We start from the raw sequence: 19370 nt of genomic DNA on the forward strand, positions 1-19370 counted from the left end.
GTAATAGGAGTGATGCTGCAGAAAGGTCTAGACCTCCAGCATGTTAGGAGAAACGCTTCTTTTGGGGGCAGACTCCAGAATCTTTTGGAGGCTGTAATTTCACTAAGCTTCGTACCCTTGACAGCTGGTTAATGACCTCTTCTGTAGCAAAAGCAAAAACCGCTTTCTAGCCTGTATAGCTGGGGGATGCGACTCCAAGCATGTGGTTCTAGTCCAGAGGGCCTTGCTTTTGAAAACCATCAGGTTCCATTTTCTATCAATTTGAGTTTTGGAATTTTATTTTATAGAAATCAAATTCTGGCAACGCTCGAGACCCTGTCAGCCCTAGCAAAAGCTCATGATGACAATTTTTAAGGGCCTTACTCTGAGTCAATATTTATTACCCTTCCTAGGGCACAGACTTGCTTTACAACTGGAGCGTTAGAACTTTGACTCAATCTAATATATATTTAAATGCACACTACTTGGTGTGTATTACGATGACATCACTTTGGACCCTCTGCAACCTGTTCTGAGAGCCCAGTTTTGTTCTGTGACTATGCATATATGTGTGTGTGTGCTTTGCAACTGCAAATACTAGCCTCTCTCCATGGGTTCAGAATCGGCACAGCAGAATAGTTAGATCACCAGGGCCAGAGATGGGCTCATGCCATCAACCAGGGCCTGGCAGGAAGCAGAATTCAGCTCCGATGGTTCAAGAGGCATTCATGAATGGACTGTTTGCAGAAGTGCAGGAAGTGTTAAGGGACTCACCAGAGGCTGGTACCAATGGCAAGAAGCTGTAACAACTGCTATTTTAAAGGGGCAAGGGGAGAAAAATGGGGCAACCAGATCCAGTGAGAGCTGGAGTCATAAAGGAGAGGTCTCTGGACAGGAGTTACAGGGACGGAGGGACATGAGCCCTGCTGCAAACACAACTGAGGTGGGACAAAGCGGGGCCTGACCTTTCTTTCCTCCCCTGCGGCTGCCTTCCATTGGCCCCAAGAGTTACAGGCGCTGGAGCTTGGGTGATTCAGTCCATTGGGTCCATCCCAGCAGGTGCAGGGAACTCTAGAGAACAGGTTTGAGGTCAGCGGATGGTTAGGTCTCTGAAGGGTCTTGTTGTGAATGTGTTACACGATGGTTTTATTTCATTAATAGTCCTCTAAATGGTGAGAGGGCAGTGGAGAAGAAGAGGTGAGAAGGCTTTAGCTTATACTTGGCCAAGTTGAGGCATGAACCAAAGCACTTCTCTCTCCCGCCTCCCCCCCCCAATTTTTGAACCTGGTTTATACCGAACTTCATACGGGGCAGTTAGTGATACTGATGCGTGTATCCCAGTAACGTAAGCTTACACCCGACAGGGGTTACAATGTAGGGATTCTTCTGGGGAACAAATGATCTTCAGGACCCTGTTGGTGGGCAGCAGATAGTCAGGGAAGGGAGATGTCTGGAATCTCTGTGACCTATAGGGTGATAGAGCTTAGACCTGGCTGAACCAGGACATCTAATGATTTGTGTATGTTTTGAGAGATGCTTCACTTTTGGGTGCTGTGTAAATTTGGTATTAATTTAAAATAGCCTGCCAGATGATCCTGATGCCAGCCAGGTTGAGGAGATCCCCAGGTGTAGAACTCTATAGTGTGGCTCAGAGTTTGTCCAGGTGTAGAGCATCAGTCTTGCGAGCTACTCCTTTGACAAAAAGTTTCTCTGCTCGGAGACATGAACAGACATTTTTCCAAAGAAGACATCCAAATGGCCAACAGGCACGTGAAAAAGTGCTCAATATTGCTCGGCATCAGGGAAATCCAAATGAAAACTTCAATGAGATACCACCTCACACCAGTCAGAATGGCTAAAATTAACAAGTCAGGAAACGACAGATGTTGGCGGGGATGCGGAGAAAGGGGAACCCTCGTACACTGTTGGTGGGAATGCAAGCTGGTGCAGCCACTCTGGAAAACAGTATGGAGGTTCCTCAAAAAGTTGAAAATAGAGCTACCATACGATCCAGCAATTGCACTACTGGGTATTTACCCCAAAGATATAAAAGTAGGGATCCGAAAGGGTACATGTACCCCGATGTTTATAGCAGCAATGTCCACAATAGCCAAACTGTGGAAAGAGCCAAGATGTCCATCGACAGATGAATGGATAAAGAAGAAGTAGTATATATATATAATGGAATATTATGCAGCCATCAAAAGGAATGAGATCTTGCCATTTGCAACGATGTGGATGGAAATGGAGGGTATTATGTTGAGTGAAATAAGTCAATCAGAGAAAGACATGTATCATATGACCTCACTGATATGAGGAATTCTTAATCGCAGGAAACAAACTGAGGGTTGCTGGAGTAGGGGGTGGGGTGGGAGGGATGGGGTGACTGGGTGATAGACACTGGGGAGGGTATGGGCTCTGGTAAGTGCTGTGAATTGTGCAAGACTGTTGAGTCACAGATCTGTACCTCTGAAACAAATAATGCAATATATGTTAAAAAAAAAAAAAAAGAAGAAGAAGAAGAAGAAGGTAGCGGGAGGGGAAGAATGAAGCGGGGGAAATCGGAGGGGTAGACGAACCATGAGAGATGATGGACTCTGAAAAACAAACTGAGGGTTCTAGAGGGGAGGGGGGTGGGAGGATGGGTTAGCCTGGTGATGGGTATTGAGGAGGGCACGTTCTGCATGGAGCACTGGGTGTTATGCACAAACAATGAATCATGGAACACTACATCTAAAACTAATGATGTAATGTATGGGGATTAACATAAGAATAAAATAAAAAAAAAGTTTCTCTGCTCGGAAAAAATTTTGGACAGCACTACATTCTGCATCTCCCTCTTGGAGATTCAAAATGGACTTGGCATATAAGGCCATATGAAGTCATCTGGTTTCCTGGATCATTTTAAGAGTGAGCTATTATTTAAGTGTACATTGAAGTGTATCTTTTGTCTTTCCAACTAGTTACATAACCCTTTTATTTGGCCCTCAATGCCCAGGAGAGTGCATCTGTACAGTCTGTATTCACAAAGAAAGCTCCTTTTAGTTGCTCATGCCCTTACCTCGAGACCTGAGTATGGTGCAGACATTTCTTAATACTTTTCTCATTTCCTAAGTTTGTAGCATAACATTTCATAAGCAACCTACCTACGATGTGTAGCTGTGCATCTCTCTCTGTCTCCCTCTCTCTCTTCTTTTCTTCCCTCACCATCCCTTTGGCTCTTCCCCCAGGGTCCTGGGTTCATTGGGAGGAGGGGGAATTTGAGTTTTTGAGGTCCTGGAATCCTTTGAAGAAAATTAGCTCTTTCACATTCTTTGGAGAGATGCTTCTTAGAAAAATGAAACTTCCTCTTGCTGGCTACTTTTCACAGCATAATTTAAGTATACTTCATGCTGACAAAGTCTGTTACAAAACTTCCAGTGAGAGGTGAGGAGGGAAAAGAAAGAGGAAAGAAGCAACAAAGAGCAGAGAAAAATCCCCATTTGCCATGATTATGTGCAAAGGAGGCAGTGAGTATTGTCAGTGTTTGGAGATGATCTTTACAAGGCTAGATGTGTCTGGTTCATGGTCAGGTGCTGAGCGGGCATTGGGTTCTGATTGCTCATTAGGTTTTGGAGGAAGAAGCAAAGATCAGTTCAGTGTTAATGGTGCCATGGCATGCAAACCACGGAGTTAAAATCTATTTCTTATTTTATGTAGAAAATCATCATAGGACATTTATATAGAAATAGATTTGTTCTTATTCACAGCTGTGATTTTCTGATGTTAAAATCCCCTGCCTGCAGTCCCGAGGTACTTGAAGTCTTGGTTCTGAAGTCCAAAACCAGATGCTGCTCATCTGGTTTCAGTTGTTGTTTCTGCATGAAAGGGCAAGAGCATCCATCAGGGGTTTTGAGCAAGCCAGCGATTACTTATCATTTTGGGGGGTGGCCAGGAAAAAGTTTATGGCTGATCTGTTTCATTTATATGAAGTTGTTGAATGTGACTGAGCCAGAAACTCGAGTTGAATTCACGTAGTGTGGATAAAAATGTGACTAATCGGGATGATTGTGTTTCCTATGGAGTGGTTTGCAGAATCATCTTATAAAATTCTAATTGTGATGACTTCATGAAAATGCAAATTAAACTGGAAACAACCAGAACCTAGTCAGCCGTCCAGAACATTTAACCATTTGGAAATTTTTCAGTCATCTCCTTTAAGAGAGTGGGGGCTAAGAAGAGATCATGCATTCGTTTTAATAACCAGCAGTTAGGGTGTATCCTGTGACCATAACAGCTCCAGTCTGATGATCTTGATTTCTTTTTCTGCATCTACAACAAATGCCCAGAATAATGACTTCGGTTCTTTCATTTACCTATGGGATTTGACACCGAGTTTTTAATTTTTAGAGCAGGCCTTCTTGAATGTGCAAATGGCTTGCCTGGGGATGTTGTTAAAGTGCAGATTCCAATTCATTGGATCTGGGATAAGCCAGGTTCTGAATTTTAGCAAACTGCCAGGTGACATTGGTGCTGCTGGTATGAAGATCCACTTTGGTTCGCAAGTTTTGAGAATAGGAAATGTAAATAGGACGAAAGGACTCCATCAAATAAGAAATCAGTTGTACCTATTGCTTAATACCTTCATCAAGATGACTAATTCTTGGAAGTGATGCAATAAGATTTGAAGGTGTTTGTAGGTTCCATCTTTCAGTTAACCTGGCATTGATATTGATCAGACTACAGTATTCTTTCAGTTTTCTGACTAATCAAGTATCAGGTATTATATATTATGGCTTGTTTAACAGGTACACCCAGGAGCAGAAGGAAAAGAAACAACATTTTTTAAAGCAAACTCATATCTGAATCTTTTAAAATAGAAGGCTGAGAAATACTTCTACAATATTGCATATAATAAAGTATGGAACCAGTGTCTCCAGTGGATCTAAAGGGATTATCTCATGAGTGTACAGTCTGTGAGGAGTGGTTTTACCCTAGAAATACGGCCAATTATGTTTCCAGAAACACAATCCTCCCTTTTTTCTGTGTTGGTTTCTATCTTGTAGCCTCTGTGCTCTATACCATGGACCCTCCATGGAATTTAATTGCTCCATGGATGTGGAAGCTGGTTGTTTGTAGGCCTTGCTTTCTGTTACTGTGGTCAAGATTTACTAGGTTGAGGATTTTGAAGGAAACTACCATTCCTGTAGGACAGAAATCAGCCATCCCATTTTTAGTTTTCTATTCTGGAAGTTTGACTTAATGTCTCTAAAGAGCTTTGGTGTGGGATGTAGCATCCTTTTTTTTTTTTTTTCCTTTTCTCAAAATTATTTCTCAAAATTTGTTTTGTCTCACAGTCTATTCTGTGTCTTCTACATTTCCAGACTAATTTTAGAATTAGTTTGTTAGTTTCTTCAAAAAAGCCTGCTAGGATTTGGCTGTGAATACCTGGAATTCTCAATGGAGGAAAAATGGACATCTTAACAACATTGATGAAACAGTGTTGACAACTCCTGGCTTAAAAGTCCTACAACCTTTTGAAAGGAAAAAGCAACTTATGCCTTTTGAGATGCCTTCAGTTGAAGCCTGAAAACGTCCTACTAAACACTTTTTAATGATAATTACCCTTTGGCAACTATAGGGCTTATGTTCCTGAAAACTGTTGTCGTTGGCAAAACCCCATTGTTGTGGGCTTAGTATACTTAGACTTGCTTATTGTGCACATTGTTTCTGGTAAGATGAATCGTACTGTTTTTTTTTTAGATCATTCCCACGGGTGACACACAGTGCTACTTTTTTAGAAGAGTGTTGGATTGTTGAATTCATTATTTCTCCTGGTTATGAGGTTTCAAGATACTGGGAGATTTTGAGCTAGACATTTTGAGACCCAAAGTCTATTCCAAGATGCCCTGTGGGAAGGGTTAAGGGGAACGGGCAAGGGATGTGGGGATGGAAGGCCCCTGGGGCCAGCGACAGTGGGGGTGCTGGTGACCTCTTACTTCCTGGCCTGAAGCGGAAGAGGAGGGAGCCACTATGAAAACTCAGAGAGAGGAGACGTAATTGTTGGAGACACCATGGAGAGAGGATTGAGGCTACGCACAAGTGGGTGGAAGACAGTGTATATATACTCCATATGCTATGTTCTTCCTTATGCATACATACCTTTAATGAAGTTTAATTTATAAATTAGTCACAGTAAGAGATTAACCGCAATAACGTAATAAAATAGAACAATTATAATAACATACTATAAGAAAAGTTATATGAATATGGTCTTTCTCGTACAAAGTGTTGTGCTGTACTCACCCTTCTTCTTGTGATGATGTGGTTGATAGAATGCCTATGGGATGAGATGAGGGGAGGGGAATGACATAGGCATTGTGACATAGCATTAGGCTACGATCGGCCTGACAGTATGTCAGAGGAAGATCATTTTCTAGACTGTGGTTGACCTCAGGTAACTGAAACTGCAGAAAATCAAACTGTGGATGGGGGTGGGGTGGGTGCTATATTTACAGATGGTGTGAACAGCTAGTGAAAGGCTATTCCAGAAGTATTTTTCACCTATGCAAGTATTGTATGAATATCAGGGTCTCCAGAAGACAGTTGTGTTCTTCTCACCCATTCTGTCATATAATAATCCTCACTCACCAGACTGTTTCTGAGAACATCCCCCTAAAATATGCCTAAGTGTCAGGTAAGAGTCTGGGGATATAACCCAAAGCAGCATACGATTAGCACAGTCTTGATTTGATTTTAAAAACTTATACAAAGTTTACATTCCATGTCATAAAATATCCATGTTAACCATAGGAACAGGGTAATTCTGGCTCAGGAAACCCCAAATTAAGTCTGAAGAGCAGGCTTTCTACAAAACTGTGCATTAACTTTCTCTTCTTCAATATATTTCCTTCATGCTGGTTACACTTTAAAAATGGCTATAGAAAACTGAAAATCAATGCTTTTTTTAAATGTATAAAATGAAAATAAAGAAACACGTGCAGAAATTATTAGTGCTACACTATTTACTTTTCTTCTTTGTTTGCTTATAATTTCTTTGCTTGTGGTGATTGCATGTTCTGTATTGAGAAGTATTTTCAGCTCTGAGTGGCCGGGAACATGAGGCCATGCTCTGACACAGGCAGCCTGCAGGCAGCCAGAAGGAGCAGTCTCTTTCTCACCCAAGTGCCCCCAGTACCTTATGTTGTCCCTCTGTTCCAGTGCTCCATAAAGAAAGGTTATGAAGGCACTCAGGATTCCTTCTTGAGCACAGATCTTTAGAAAACAACCACAGGAACAAACTGAACTGAAAACACTATGTCCAGCCCTATGTCAGGACTCATTTCCAGAGAAAGGACATTTGGTTTTCAGTCTATTAGCAATCTCCTTTTTTTTTTTTAAACTTCCATTCAAACCTGAAATTTCTATAAAATTTGGGTTTTTAAAATCAGATTATCATTACTTTTGGAGCAATAAACATTGAAGATAGAACCACCAGTGAAATCATCTGCTGGCTGCATATCCTTTTGGATAAATCCAAAATCCTCGGTGATGGTGAGCCTGGCATTTGGGGTATATGTCCTTCATGGCTTTGGAGGACCATTTAAAAACCTTTGGTATTTTGGTGGTACTCAATCTGAGATTAGGTAGAGCATGTTTTGAGAAGTTCTCTAAGTACCCAATAGCCTTTCTCCTTTCACAATGTGTTTGCAAGTCAGGAAGAGGCAAGTTACCAAAAGTTGCCATTTAATTAAAAAGGAGGGGAGTTTGCTTAAGAAGATGAGTGGCCTTCTTGATGTCACTCAGTGACGCCAGGCAGACTGCAATGGGAAATTCAGTGTGAGGATTCTGGTCAGACTATTCTTTCCAACAAAAAATGCTACACTTTTAAATAACTTTTAGTCTTGAAAATAAAACCTAAACAGGGAAAAAGCAAGCTGTTCTTGGTATTAGCCCAGATTCCATGCTCAGTCCCTAGGCACAGATTTTCCTGATTTAGGAGCTACATTAGCAGATCTGATAGTGGCATTTGGTCTTCTGGTTTGAACGAGAGTCACATGGAAGAATTCCATCCTCAGAAGCTTCAGTAATATGGAGGAGTTGCTAATAAAGACAGTTTCTAGGAACCTAGACATCTACTCTAGGCTACTCTTGGTTGCTTGGCAATGTTGCTGACATATGTGTTTCTTGGAGTTGGAGAATTGCCCAAGAAGTATTTACTGAGCTGTAGAAAGAGAGCTGCCAGCAAACCATGCTCTCAATGAAGATGGTTTCATAGTCTTCACAGTGTCCCATTAGCCATGAAAGATCCCTCTGTATTGTCAAAGGCTGAAGATGTGACCTTGACAATACACTTTCCTCAGACTCTCATCTGTTGGATGAGCAAGTTAGATTGCATGAAATCTATGCTCCCTGTCAGCCTCTTCACATTGCAGTTTAAGATGAAGATATTAAAACATAGAAGAAAAAGAATGAACCCTTACTAAAAAGCATCTTTTGGATTCAGGCATCAAATTAGGCTCTTTTGCTCATGTTTTTATTTAATATTCCCAGAATTGGTATTCTCCCTGTTCTAACGATGGGGAAACTAAAGCTTAATGATGTTAAAAGTTTTGCAGAGGTCATCCAGGTCTCATAGGTGATCAAGTGGGGTCCTGTTTCATTTGACTTGTGTCCTTTTCTTTCCACTGTGCCCATGTTGTGTCTTAGAATTGAGGGCAGTAGTTCTTCATCTGATGGAAGCCATGAACCTCTTTGAATAAAAGACACATACGAACTGTATCAGGCATATAATTTCAGGTCATCCATGGACACGATGTGGACCTAGATAGAGAGCCCCTTGCCTAAAGAGAGGCCATGGTCATCTTTGTTCTCTTCAAGGGAGACCCACAGCCCGTCTACAGTCTACATGTTATTCATTCTTTAGGTCTCGGAGAGACTCTGTTGCTGTGATTGTTCCTCTGTGTGTATCTTCATCAAACAAAGGGAAGGTTACCTCTAGGGAGTAGTTGTAGAATCCTTGGATCTCAAGATAGATGTGTGCCTCAGGAGTCATCCGCAAGCCCCTACTGTCAGGTCCTTCAAAATTGTCCAGTATCATGTGTTAGGAAGTCAGTGATTCTAATAACTAACATTCTTAAGCCCTGATGGCTAGAAATTGAAGTAAAAGTTTTATATGTATCTTACCATTTAATTTGCAAACCATACTCTTAGATAGGTATGAGTAGTATCCTTAATATACAGATGAGAAGGTGACCACAGAAAGGTGAAGAGTCTTGCCCAGGGCAGACTCTGAGGGGAGGGCTGAGTGTGAAACTGCAGCGTTCAAACCTAGCACACTCTTTTGTCATTTTGATATGCTGCTTCATGCCACTTTGTTCCTACCCACAGGGAACATTTGCCATATTAACTCCCTTTTCTTTTACAACTTCTCCAAAACCAGAGAATTCACATGCTAATGGAGCTTATACCTGAGCAAATCAATCAAGAATTACTTCCCTCCCACCAACTGAATTCCTTCCTCTCTTAAATTTGATTATTTTATCTCCGGAGCAGGCTGGTACAGATGAGAACCTCCCTACAAACAATCAAGGGATTTTTTGTATTCATATGTAATTCTTCATCTGTTTTTGTAGTAGAGCTCAGAGAAACCCATATGATGAAGAGAGAAGAAACTGTTCCCCAAATTGTGCTCCAGTGAATAGTAACCTTGTAAGAGGTTAGCAAGGATATGTGGGAAACACAGGATTAAATAATGTTAAATGCAAGGTTTTTTTTTAATTGCAGGACTTCTTGGAGCCTTTAATATGCTTATAGTGGAAAATTATGAAAGGTTTAGGAATTGTGTTGGAGGGGTGCAATTGACTATTATCCACTGTATTTTCTGTTCATTCAGCATTCCTTACTGCCTATATATGTGGGTTCTTTGAATTTTTCCTAGAACTGGTAACATCTTAGCAGTTCTCTCATTAAATACTGAGTTAATAACTAATCTTTGACACATGTTCATGTTGTATTTCTATGGGCACTATGATTCTCCCTTTTTTAACCTTTATATTCTTTGATATTCTACAGAGGGATATATATAATACTTGGAATTTTTCAGATGGATTTGACCCTGAATTTTTTTTTTTATGGAGATTTCTAAGATTATGTCCCATGGAATGAACACTCTTTGGGAAACACTGCTTCAGAAAGAACAGGGTAAATCAAAAGGGTAGCTGAAAACCAAATCCCAGCTTTATATAGACTTAACAACACATAAACTTAGAACATCCCTACAGGGTAGAAAGGGGGCAGGCATTCTTACTCTGAGTGTGGCCTCATTCACATGGGGTACAAAGCAGGTAAGCAATTAACCCAAATTCCCACAAAGAGATGGGGCTCTCAGTCCCATCCATTACCAACGATTTTAGTCCAGGGCCTCAACACACTGCCTTAGCGAGTGTTTTTATCAGCTATACCTGAATTTGCCCATCTCAACCTTTTAATTTACCTCTTGAAATTTAGGAGAAAGATTGTTGGTAAGGTAGAACAAAACTTCCAAAAATCTTTCCTATGATTTTTAATCAGTTAGCAATCCACTTGGGCATGTAAGCTGTGTTGCCAGAATGAGAAGGAAGTTGGCAGCATTTGGGGAAAATATGTTTTGTGATGCCAAGATTATGGGCTGCAAGGAGCTCATGAAGGTGAGTGGTGGCAAGAGTGGGACCTTTAGTGCTGAAGGGTCAGAACAGGTGTCAGAGAGGATCTGGGTTATCTGCATTATCTCCCTGGGAGCTTGTCGCTTGTCCTAATGGAAGGATCTTGTCTTGACATCTGTGGAATCAAGTGAGGTGGTTTCGTCTCATTTTTCTGTACCACTTCTGCTCCAGTGAGTCATTCTTTGTGTCCTGATTTTACAAGGAGGTAATGTCCTCCCAGGCCTTTAGCTAATCAGAAGCAAATTGGATAGTTTCTGTCTAAGTGAGAGTTGAATGGGGAGAAGGCATTTTATACAACCTGTGGCCATCGCTCAGGGTCTCTGAGTAAATATAATAACCTATTTTGGATGGAGATGATGTCAGATGGCTTTTGTTTAAGAAAAGTATGGGTCTAGCAGTTATTGTATGAGCAGTCCTGACAATGTGATACAGTCAGTGGGAGTGGAGGAGAATGTCTTAGCTGTCCAGGGAAGAATACAGCCACCAGGCAATGTTTCTTTCCCCTGTTGTTGTCTTTAGGGCATTATCACCTGGTGGTGAGAAGCGGACTCTGGAATCACCCTGTCTGCTTGGAATCCTGGCTCGGTTACATACAAGCTTTGTCACTGGTCAATTACTCTAATTTTCAGTGTTCTCATTGGTAACATGAAGATCATCATTGTAACCTAATTCATAAGATAGTTGGAAAGATTAAATTCATTTTTAGATGAAATGTATATAGGACTGTGCTTGATATATTTTAAATTTCCATTGATGATAGCTAATAAATTAGGGAATTATGGAATTATTAAGGTGGGGCCTTTTCACAAGAGGAGGAGAAGCAAGATCATTTCCTTTTTTTCCTCTCTATACTCCTTTTCACCAGTTTCATACCCATCAGCGCTAACAGCCAGCCTGCTCTTGACTTGGGCAGTTTATAGTCCCCGTTGAAATCTTGAACTCCTGGGTAGAGCTTTGTGAACTTTTTGTTCTACCTAAGCCAATATCTTTCATATTTATACTGTAGATCCGTGTTTTCATGTTGCTGATTCATCTTCTGCTGGTACAGTGGGTGACTGAGGTCACCAAGACGGTCTGAGGAGTATGTGTAAAGGGATCAGGAACAGAACTGCTCCCTGGCAAGTTGCCTGGGTGTAGAGCCCTCCCTGGCTCCCATAACCACATGCATTTTAGCAGCTCTTCTGCGGGTGGATCGCTACCATTTCAGCAGACATGTCTGCTTTCTCTCAAACACCTGGACAGGGGTGAATGGAGGAATATCTTCCCCTGGCTCAGGAGCAGGAGGATTAATTTAAATGTTGTAATGAGGTTGGAGGGTCATTGTATTACCCTGAGCACTGTTGGCATATCCTTCATGGTGGCCGCTGAAGAAGGAAAATCTAGTCTCTCTCAGGGTGTCAAGATGACTTGAAGACTTTAGTACACTTCTGTGTCGCTGAATTTTGGTGTAAATGCCGTATTCTGGGTTGGGTACTGGAGGTATCCGGTTTCCTAGAAAGGAGACATAGTGGCCAACATGGTGGGAGAGAACAGGCACATTGAGAAGAAGAGGGTCTTGGATGCCAGGGCCCACAATCCATTCATCATTCATTGTTCATCGATCAATATTCCTCAGGCTATTTTTTTCCACCAAGAATTATTTTTTTTAAGTTGGAGAACTAAGATGTCCTCGACTTTCAAAGTTGGGAAGGATAGAGGAGAGCAGACTTGGGGAGTGTGATACCTGACCAGGTCAATGAGTGACTGAAAACAGCTTGATTGCTGCTTCCTGTAGCTGCATTCTGGGGACCCTTCTCACTTACCTCTGTTTCCCTTCCAGGCTCCAGAACTTTCTTCCTCCACTGCGCTCTAATTCCGTTGGCTCTGTTACACCTACGATAAACCTGCTCATGTGTGAGATTTATACTTTCTCTCTCCCATATATTATCCTCCAACTTCTGAAGTCTGAAGTTCACTCAAATGGACAGAAGTCTGGGAACATCCCCTCTCTCACCTATTTTTGCTTACCTCCCCAAAAGTGTTTCCCAGAATTAGAAGAAGGCCCATGCCAGCCTCCCAGAGGCTTGGAGGCCACTATGGCTAATGTATTATTGACATCTGACAGAGCAAGGGGTGGATGCCATGATGATGCAGACTTAAATCTATAAAGGACCAGATAGCAAAGTACAGGACCTTGACAGGTACATGAACCATACCAAAGGATGATTCATCTTGTTCCTCTCAAGTTAGGGCACCTTAAAAATACTTCTTTAAGTCTTGGAACATAGCCAGAAAGAGGTCAAAGTTCTAGGACCCTGAAGTTTGGGTGTAAACACAATGCAGTGCCTGCCCATAGGACCCTAAAGCACAAGCAGCTACCCCATACTTGCATGGACCTGATGGCCTCCCTCCAGTCCAAGGTGGAGGAATTTTGCACAGAGGCAGAGCGAGCCCTTCATAAATGCCCTCTGAATTTACACATGGACATGTGAGTGTCTGGACAGATGAGTGAATGAATCATCTGTACATGGGTGTGTGTTTTGTGGGGGGGAAGACCAACTCTCCATGTCTTGTCCAGATAAGAAGAGACCACGGTCATCCCATGCAGTTGACTCCTGGAGTCTGTCAATAACATATACATAATTTTATGTGGTCTTCTTTCTTCGTTCTTCTTTTTTCCTTCTTTCCTCTTTCCTCTTTCTTCTTTCTTCTTTCTTCTTCTCCTTCTCCTTCTTCTTCTTCTCCTTCTTCTCCTTCTCCTCCCCCCCTTCTTCTTCTTCTTTTCATGAAGAGAGGCGTGCCTCCCTGTTGAGAGAAGACTGAATTGTGCAGTTCTCTCCTTGACTTTTAGAGTCTGGCGTAAGGAAGCATCAATCCCCCAGACTTGGAAGTTTGTCCAATCTGATCCCTCATCCAAAGCATGAATCTCTTTCAGGAACCCCAGTGGCCCATCCTGCAGAATTCTTTTAACCATTCCCCTTGAAGTACCTGTGGTCTTCATCCTTTCCTTGCACCAGCTCCTTCACATCCCGTCATTTCCACATGCAATGGAAGATGGCAAAGTTTGTCTTTGCCTTCAAATGCCAACTACCTTTTTTGAAAGCCGCCAACATAGCATTCCACCCTAATTTAGAAATATTAAGAGAGGGCAATTCTTATGTTCCTACTATAGCAGTTAGTACTTATTTGCTCTGGAGTATGAGGATTTGAACCTTGATCAGAATAGGAGCTTTACGGTATGGGGAAACTGCCCAAATCAGAGCATTCTGAATTTTTAGGGACCTTACTTGACCACTTGATGAACAATTAACTGCTCTAGAGAATTGCTGTAAAAAAAGAACGTGAGACTCACATCTTTGGAGCGGCCTGTGCAAACTGTGCTGGGAAACTGACTGCCTTAGGAAACACTTGAAAGAAGATTTATTAGTGGAAATATTCTGAGTTACCATATTCCTGCTTTTCCTGCCTATTTAATTTTTCATTCTCCTAGGTCACGCTCTCTTTAGATCAGAACTTCTGAACTCAGGCAGAGGCAGGAGCATGACCCAAGCAGCCCTAGGGGGATGTTTCTGAATCTCAACCTCAGGAAGGCAATTTGGAAACAGTAGCAACAAAAGTAACAATAAAATCCTATTGTTTCATAATAGTAAAGTATCAGTGCAAATGAAATTGTCCTAAAACACAATGCATGAGCACAGAATTGTCTGCCCCTTGCCTGTAGGTGGAAGATGTTATCGTTTTGTCAGAAAATAAATATGAGATCCATGAATGGATAGTAATCGCCCTATAACATCAGTGGTGCCAAACTGCTCAGGCTTGATTGATATTTTCAAGGTGGCCAGTGGACAGGGAATTTGAGAGGCCACTTAAGCCAGAAATTCACTGTCAGATATTGTGACATTAAACAAGGTAGAAGATATTCTTAATCCTCTCAGTTCCAGGTTTCAGTAATTTTGTTGCCTTAAGAAATTGTTAATGTAGCAGATCAATTTTACCACCAATTTTGAGGCTGCTGGAGAAAAATGCCAAAACCGCTGAAATGAGTTTTCTAGCTGGGTCTTCAGTTTCATCCAAAAGTCCTAGTGCGTGTTTCTGGTTCTTAACTTTCCTAATCGCACATCTGGACCATTTCCCTCCCTGGCGTCTTAACTACAACCTAGGTCCCTGGCTACTGCAGCAGAAACCGGAGGTCATCCTCGCGTCTTCTCTGTCCCTACCCTGTCTGTCTCATAAGCCAGTAAGTACCATGGATTGCACTCCTTAAGGGTCTGTCCCATCTGTCCCCTAGCTCAGGCTCAGTCACATTGCCTGACTGCGTAGTCCCTTAACTGGTCCCACTGTCTTTTAATCTGTCCTGATCATTGTCACCCAGGGGCACAGGTCTAATCGGGTGCCCCCCCCCCCCCCAAACATCTCATTGGTTGCCATGGTCTATAAGAGAAAATTAAAAGTCTTTAGTCTTGCAGACTAAGCCCCTCTGTAATCTGCCATCTTCCTCCTACACCAGCCTCATCTACCCCAGCTCCCCTTCTTGCACCTTATGCCTCAGTACCACCACATTCACGGTCCATAGATTCGTCCCCCCTTTCCACAGCCCCTTGCATGCAGTTTGGCATTCGGTCTCCAGTATGTCAACTTCAGTTGGAGACCAAAGTGAATAGACTTTCTTCTCTGCCTACACTTCATGGTGATTTGTGTTCTTTTGTAGGGTAAATGTAAAACTTGATACATTTATTATGGATTCAAGAATTAGAAGATATCTGAAATTAGAATTTGAATTTGTACTAGAAGATATTTATTTCGCTTACCTGTTGGATGAATAAATCTTTTCTCTGGCACCTCTAACTACTGGTTAAGCTCAGATAATGGCCAGGACAGTGAGCTCATTACCTCTACCAACAAACTATTTACTTACCAGAAAACTTTGATAAATTTGTGCAAAATTTTTTATATATAGCTTTTATCTCCCAATGCTAGTTCTTGATCTTGGTTTCTGATGGAACAAGTCTGATCCTTCTTTATCATGATGACCCTTCAGATCTTTGAAGACAACTGCACTCTCTTCCTTTTTTTTTCTCCCTGGTAATATCCCCAATTACATCAAATTTTCCTCTCACCTCAGGGAGTCAATTTTCTCTACTTTTTTGGGGACTCCCTTTAGCTGGCTCCAGGTTGTCTGTGAATTTCTGTGCTTACCACCTTGTCCACGGCAGAGGAACCTTCAGTCCTGCTCTTCCAGTTGCTCTCATGTGGCCTGAGGAGCTTTCCAGCAACATCACTTTGTCCACTTGTATTAAGTGTTCGCGAAAGTCATCCCTTATTTCTCCCAAAGGGTGGAACCACATAGTCCTAGCATCTGTTGTGTTGCATATTGGTTGAAAGTTGATATAAATTCAGTACTTGTACAAATATATTTTTTAAAGATTTATTTATTTATTAGTCAAAGAAAGAGAGCACACACAGGGGGAGTGGCAGGCAGAGGGAGAAGCAGGCTCCCCACTGAGCAGGGAGCCCGATGTGGGACTCGATCCCAGGACCCCAGGATTATGACCTGAGCTGATGGCAGACACTTAACGACTGAGCCACCCAGGCGCCCTTACAATTCTGTTTTTGACCTAAATTTTATCCCTGTTGAATATCATCTTGCTAGAAAAGGTCTTTTTGTGAATCTTGATTCTCATCATGAAATACATCCAATATCCACCCCTCCTACTTTTTGTCAATGGAAGTTTATACTGTTGATGCAATTAAAATACAAATGAGCAGGCTCCTGTGAGAATCAGCTGAAATAACAGACAGAATTCCCTAACATAGTGACTGGCATGGAGAAGGTTCTTAGCAAAGGCCAGATCCTTTGTGGCCCCTGACCTGTGCCTTTCGCTTCTCTCCTTTGTTGCTGCCATCAAGATGTGGGTGTGCTGTAACTCACAGAGGCCTGGGTCCTTTATGACCTTCCTTAGAAGAGTGAGTATGGGCTTACAGCGTCAGCCAATTGTAATTCTCTCTCTCTTGACACCTAGGAGCAGTTTTTTGTACTTTAATTATACTGAACAATTTCTAGAAATAAGAAAGACAAGGTGTTGTGATTTAAAATTTAAATAACAGATTTTCAGCGAAGGGTCTGTGAAAAATCCCCATCACAGTGGTAGATATACACCGTTGAAGATCGGTCTTTCTCAGAGTATGGTGGCCTCCAGGAATCTCAGATGAGAATGTGAGAATGACAGTTAGGATGTGTAAATCCCATTTGCTTTCCACAAGAAGGGACAGGCTATCTGTGGGTGGGTACAGGGGTACTAGGCCTCAAAAAGGGAATTTTCCAGAGGGTCTCCAGTAAGCCACTTACTCTGTCCTAGTTCTTCAGCCGCCATATGGATAGAATAAAAAGCAACTAGGAGTGTTGTGAGAATGAAAGACAACACATAAATCAGTTCCTACAGTTTCAGGTGCATAGTGGAGGCTCCATAAACATTTTTCTCTTTTCTCCCACTCTTGAGACCACAGTGCCTTTGCACCGTGTGGAAAGTGGTGGGGCTGAGGTTGCTTGCTCAGGAGAGTTTGACAGCCTTTCTTGGCTTTTGGGAACTGCTGCCATGAGATGAAGTGTTGCCACTTCTGAAAGACTTACCTGCTCCAGAGTAGCCAAACATGTACGAAATAGTGAATATTAAGAATTAAGGGGAAGAGGTCACATAGTAAATGCTAAGTATCTTCCCCCATTGCTCTTAGTGTTTATGTGTGTGGCAAGAGGCCTTTTGGGGAGACCTAGCTTTAAAATGAAAAAAATTTTAAAAGGTAGACGGAATAAAAAAGCAATCAAGCAACTTCTTTCTTAAAGTTATTTTTACTCTGGAACAAAAAATATGGGAGTGGATGGGAGGAGATCTTATAACAAGGCCAAGAATCCCTATGTCACTGAATTTCCTTCTCTAGCAAACGTGGCCTGTATAATTTTGCTTTGCCCTTTTGCTCTTATGACAATTGTAACAACAAAAATAATAGTAACAATATCTTGCATTTACAAAACACTTTTAAGTTAATCCTGTTGTTACAGTTTTTCAAAAGTTAAAGACATTTTCATATAAATAATTTTCAACTCATTAAGGCAGTGTTTATGGAGTGTGTTTTTTTTTTTTTTTAATTCTCAAATGACCTGGTGTTTTAGCTACTTGATTGGGACTTTTGAATAGGGAACCCAGTTATGGCTCTCAGGATCCTTCTGCTCTGTCCCCACATAACTTTCTCCTTGAACTCCTCCTCCCGATACCCAATCCTGTGCTCTAGGAAGACAAAACAACTCCTGCCCAGTCCCACAATATATAATGATTTTTCCAGTCATCTCTGCTGAGGCTACTTCTTTGGCTGGAATGTAGTCGGCCACATTCCTGTCTGCCAGTGTTTCTGGCACAGTTTGAATAAGCTCCACAGAGCATTCCCTAATTCTTTGGATATTGCTAACATCCAGGCCCTATCCAGGGCCTCTTTGAGGTTTTAGGGATTGAAGGGCATATTGGAAGGTGGTGGGGGAGAATTTGCCATGTGTCTGGCTCCAGTAATTCTAATACCATCTCTATAAAGTAGGCTAATTCTTTAGTAGAATAACTTTGGTTCACTGTTTAACAAACAACTGTGTGCCTGTTATGCATTAAACATTGTGCCAGATGCTTTGGATAAGAAGACAAGGCAGAGCTTTGGCCTGTAAATTATGTACAGCCTACTCGAAGAAACAGATATGGAAGTCGATAAATGCAATGTAGCATTACATTGTTCAGCCTGTGAGTGGCAGAACTGTGGTTAAAATCCAAGTCTGATCAACCCCAAGCCATCAAGCCAAGATGCTTCCAGAAGAGAAAAACTAGCTGTGCTGAGTGACGTCTCCTCAGAAGAGCAAAACAACAGCCTTGCTCTGCCTGTTATTTGAAGACATTATTAATCAAACCATTTTTGTTTTATTTGTAAACTAGGTCCTTCAGAAGCTTGGGAAAGCTGATGAGACAAAAGATGAACAGTTTGAAGAATATGTCCAGAACTTCAAACGGCAAGAGGTAAGTACGTTTATCTAGTTTCCAGAGAGGGAAACGGGTTGACTGTGTTTGTGTTTTAGTATATAACTAAAATGTGTTAAGGTTGAAGAAAGAACTTTCTTTGGGGTTGGTGTTAACCCAAGGGTGACACTTGCTAATTCTGAAGGCTTTTTTGGTGGCAGGTGAAGGAAGTGGCAGTAGGGACCACAGGAAGAAGATTTGTGTTTTAGACTCTCAGGAGATCAAGATTTTGCTTGTCTGGAGCTCTTCAGTACAGATTATTGATCTAAAAGAAAGACGCTGTTTTGGGTGATTTATAGTCTTAGTATAGTATAGTATTAGGGAAACAGGAGTTAGATACTTCTGGCATAATTATTTTAATTGCTGCATGCTTCAAGGTCATGCATTCTTTTATTTATGTATGTATGTATGTATTATTTTAAATTTTATTATGTTATGTTAGTCACCATACAATACATCATTAGTTTTTGATGTGGTGATCCACGATCCATTGTTTTCGTATAACACCCAGTGCTGCATGCAGTACGTGCCCTTCTTAATACTCATCACCAGCTAACCAATCCCCCCTCCCCTCTCCCCTCTAAAACCCTGTTTGTTTCTCAGAGTCCATAGTCTGTCATGGTTCATCTCTCCTTCTGATTTCTGCCCCCTTCATTTTTCCCTTCCTTCTCCTAATGTCCTCCAT

At 41.6% G+C, this 19370-nt stretch overlaps 1 protein-coding gene across 2 annotated transcripts in view; it reads left to right on the forward strand.

The window, feature by feature from the left end:
• The window catches only part of AMPH (amphiphysin), a 278616-nt gene that overhangs the window by 82046 nt on the left and 177200 nt on the right, over positions 1–19370 (forward strand). For both annotated transcript variants that reach the window (XM_035026533.1, XM_035026534.1), the window contains exon 2: positions 18605–18685. In XM_035026533.1, coding sequence (XP_034882424.1) covers positions 18605–18685 — 81 coding nt within the window. The remainder of the gene's footprint in view (positions 1–18604; positions 18686–19370) is intronic.

Source organism: Mirounga leonina, unplaced genomic scaffold, assembly GCF_011800145.1.
Source record: "Mirounga leonina isolate KUSES-001 unplaced genomic scaffold, KU_Mleo_1.0 Mir_199, whole genome shotgun sequence".
NCBI lineage: Eukaryota > Metazoa > Chordata > Mammalia > Carnivora > Phocidae > Mirounga > Mirounga leonina.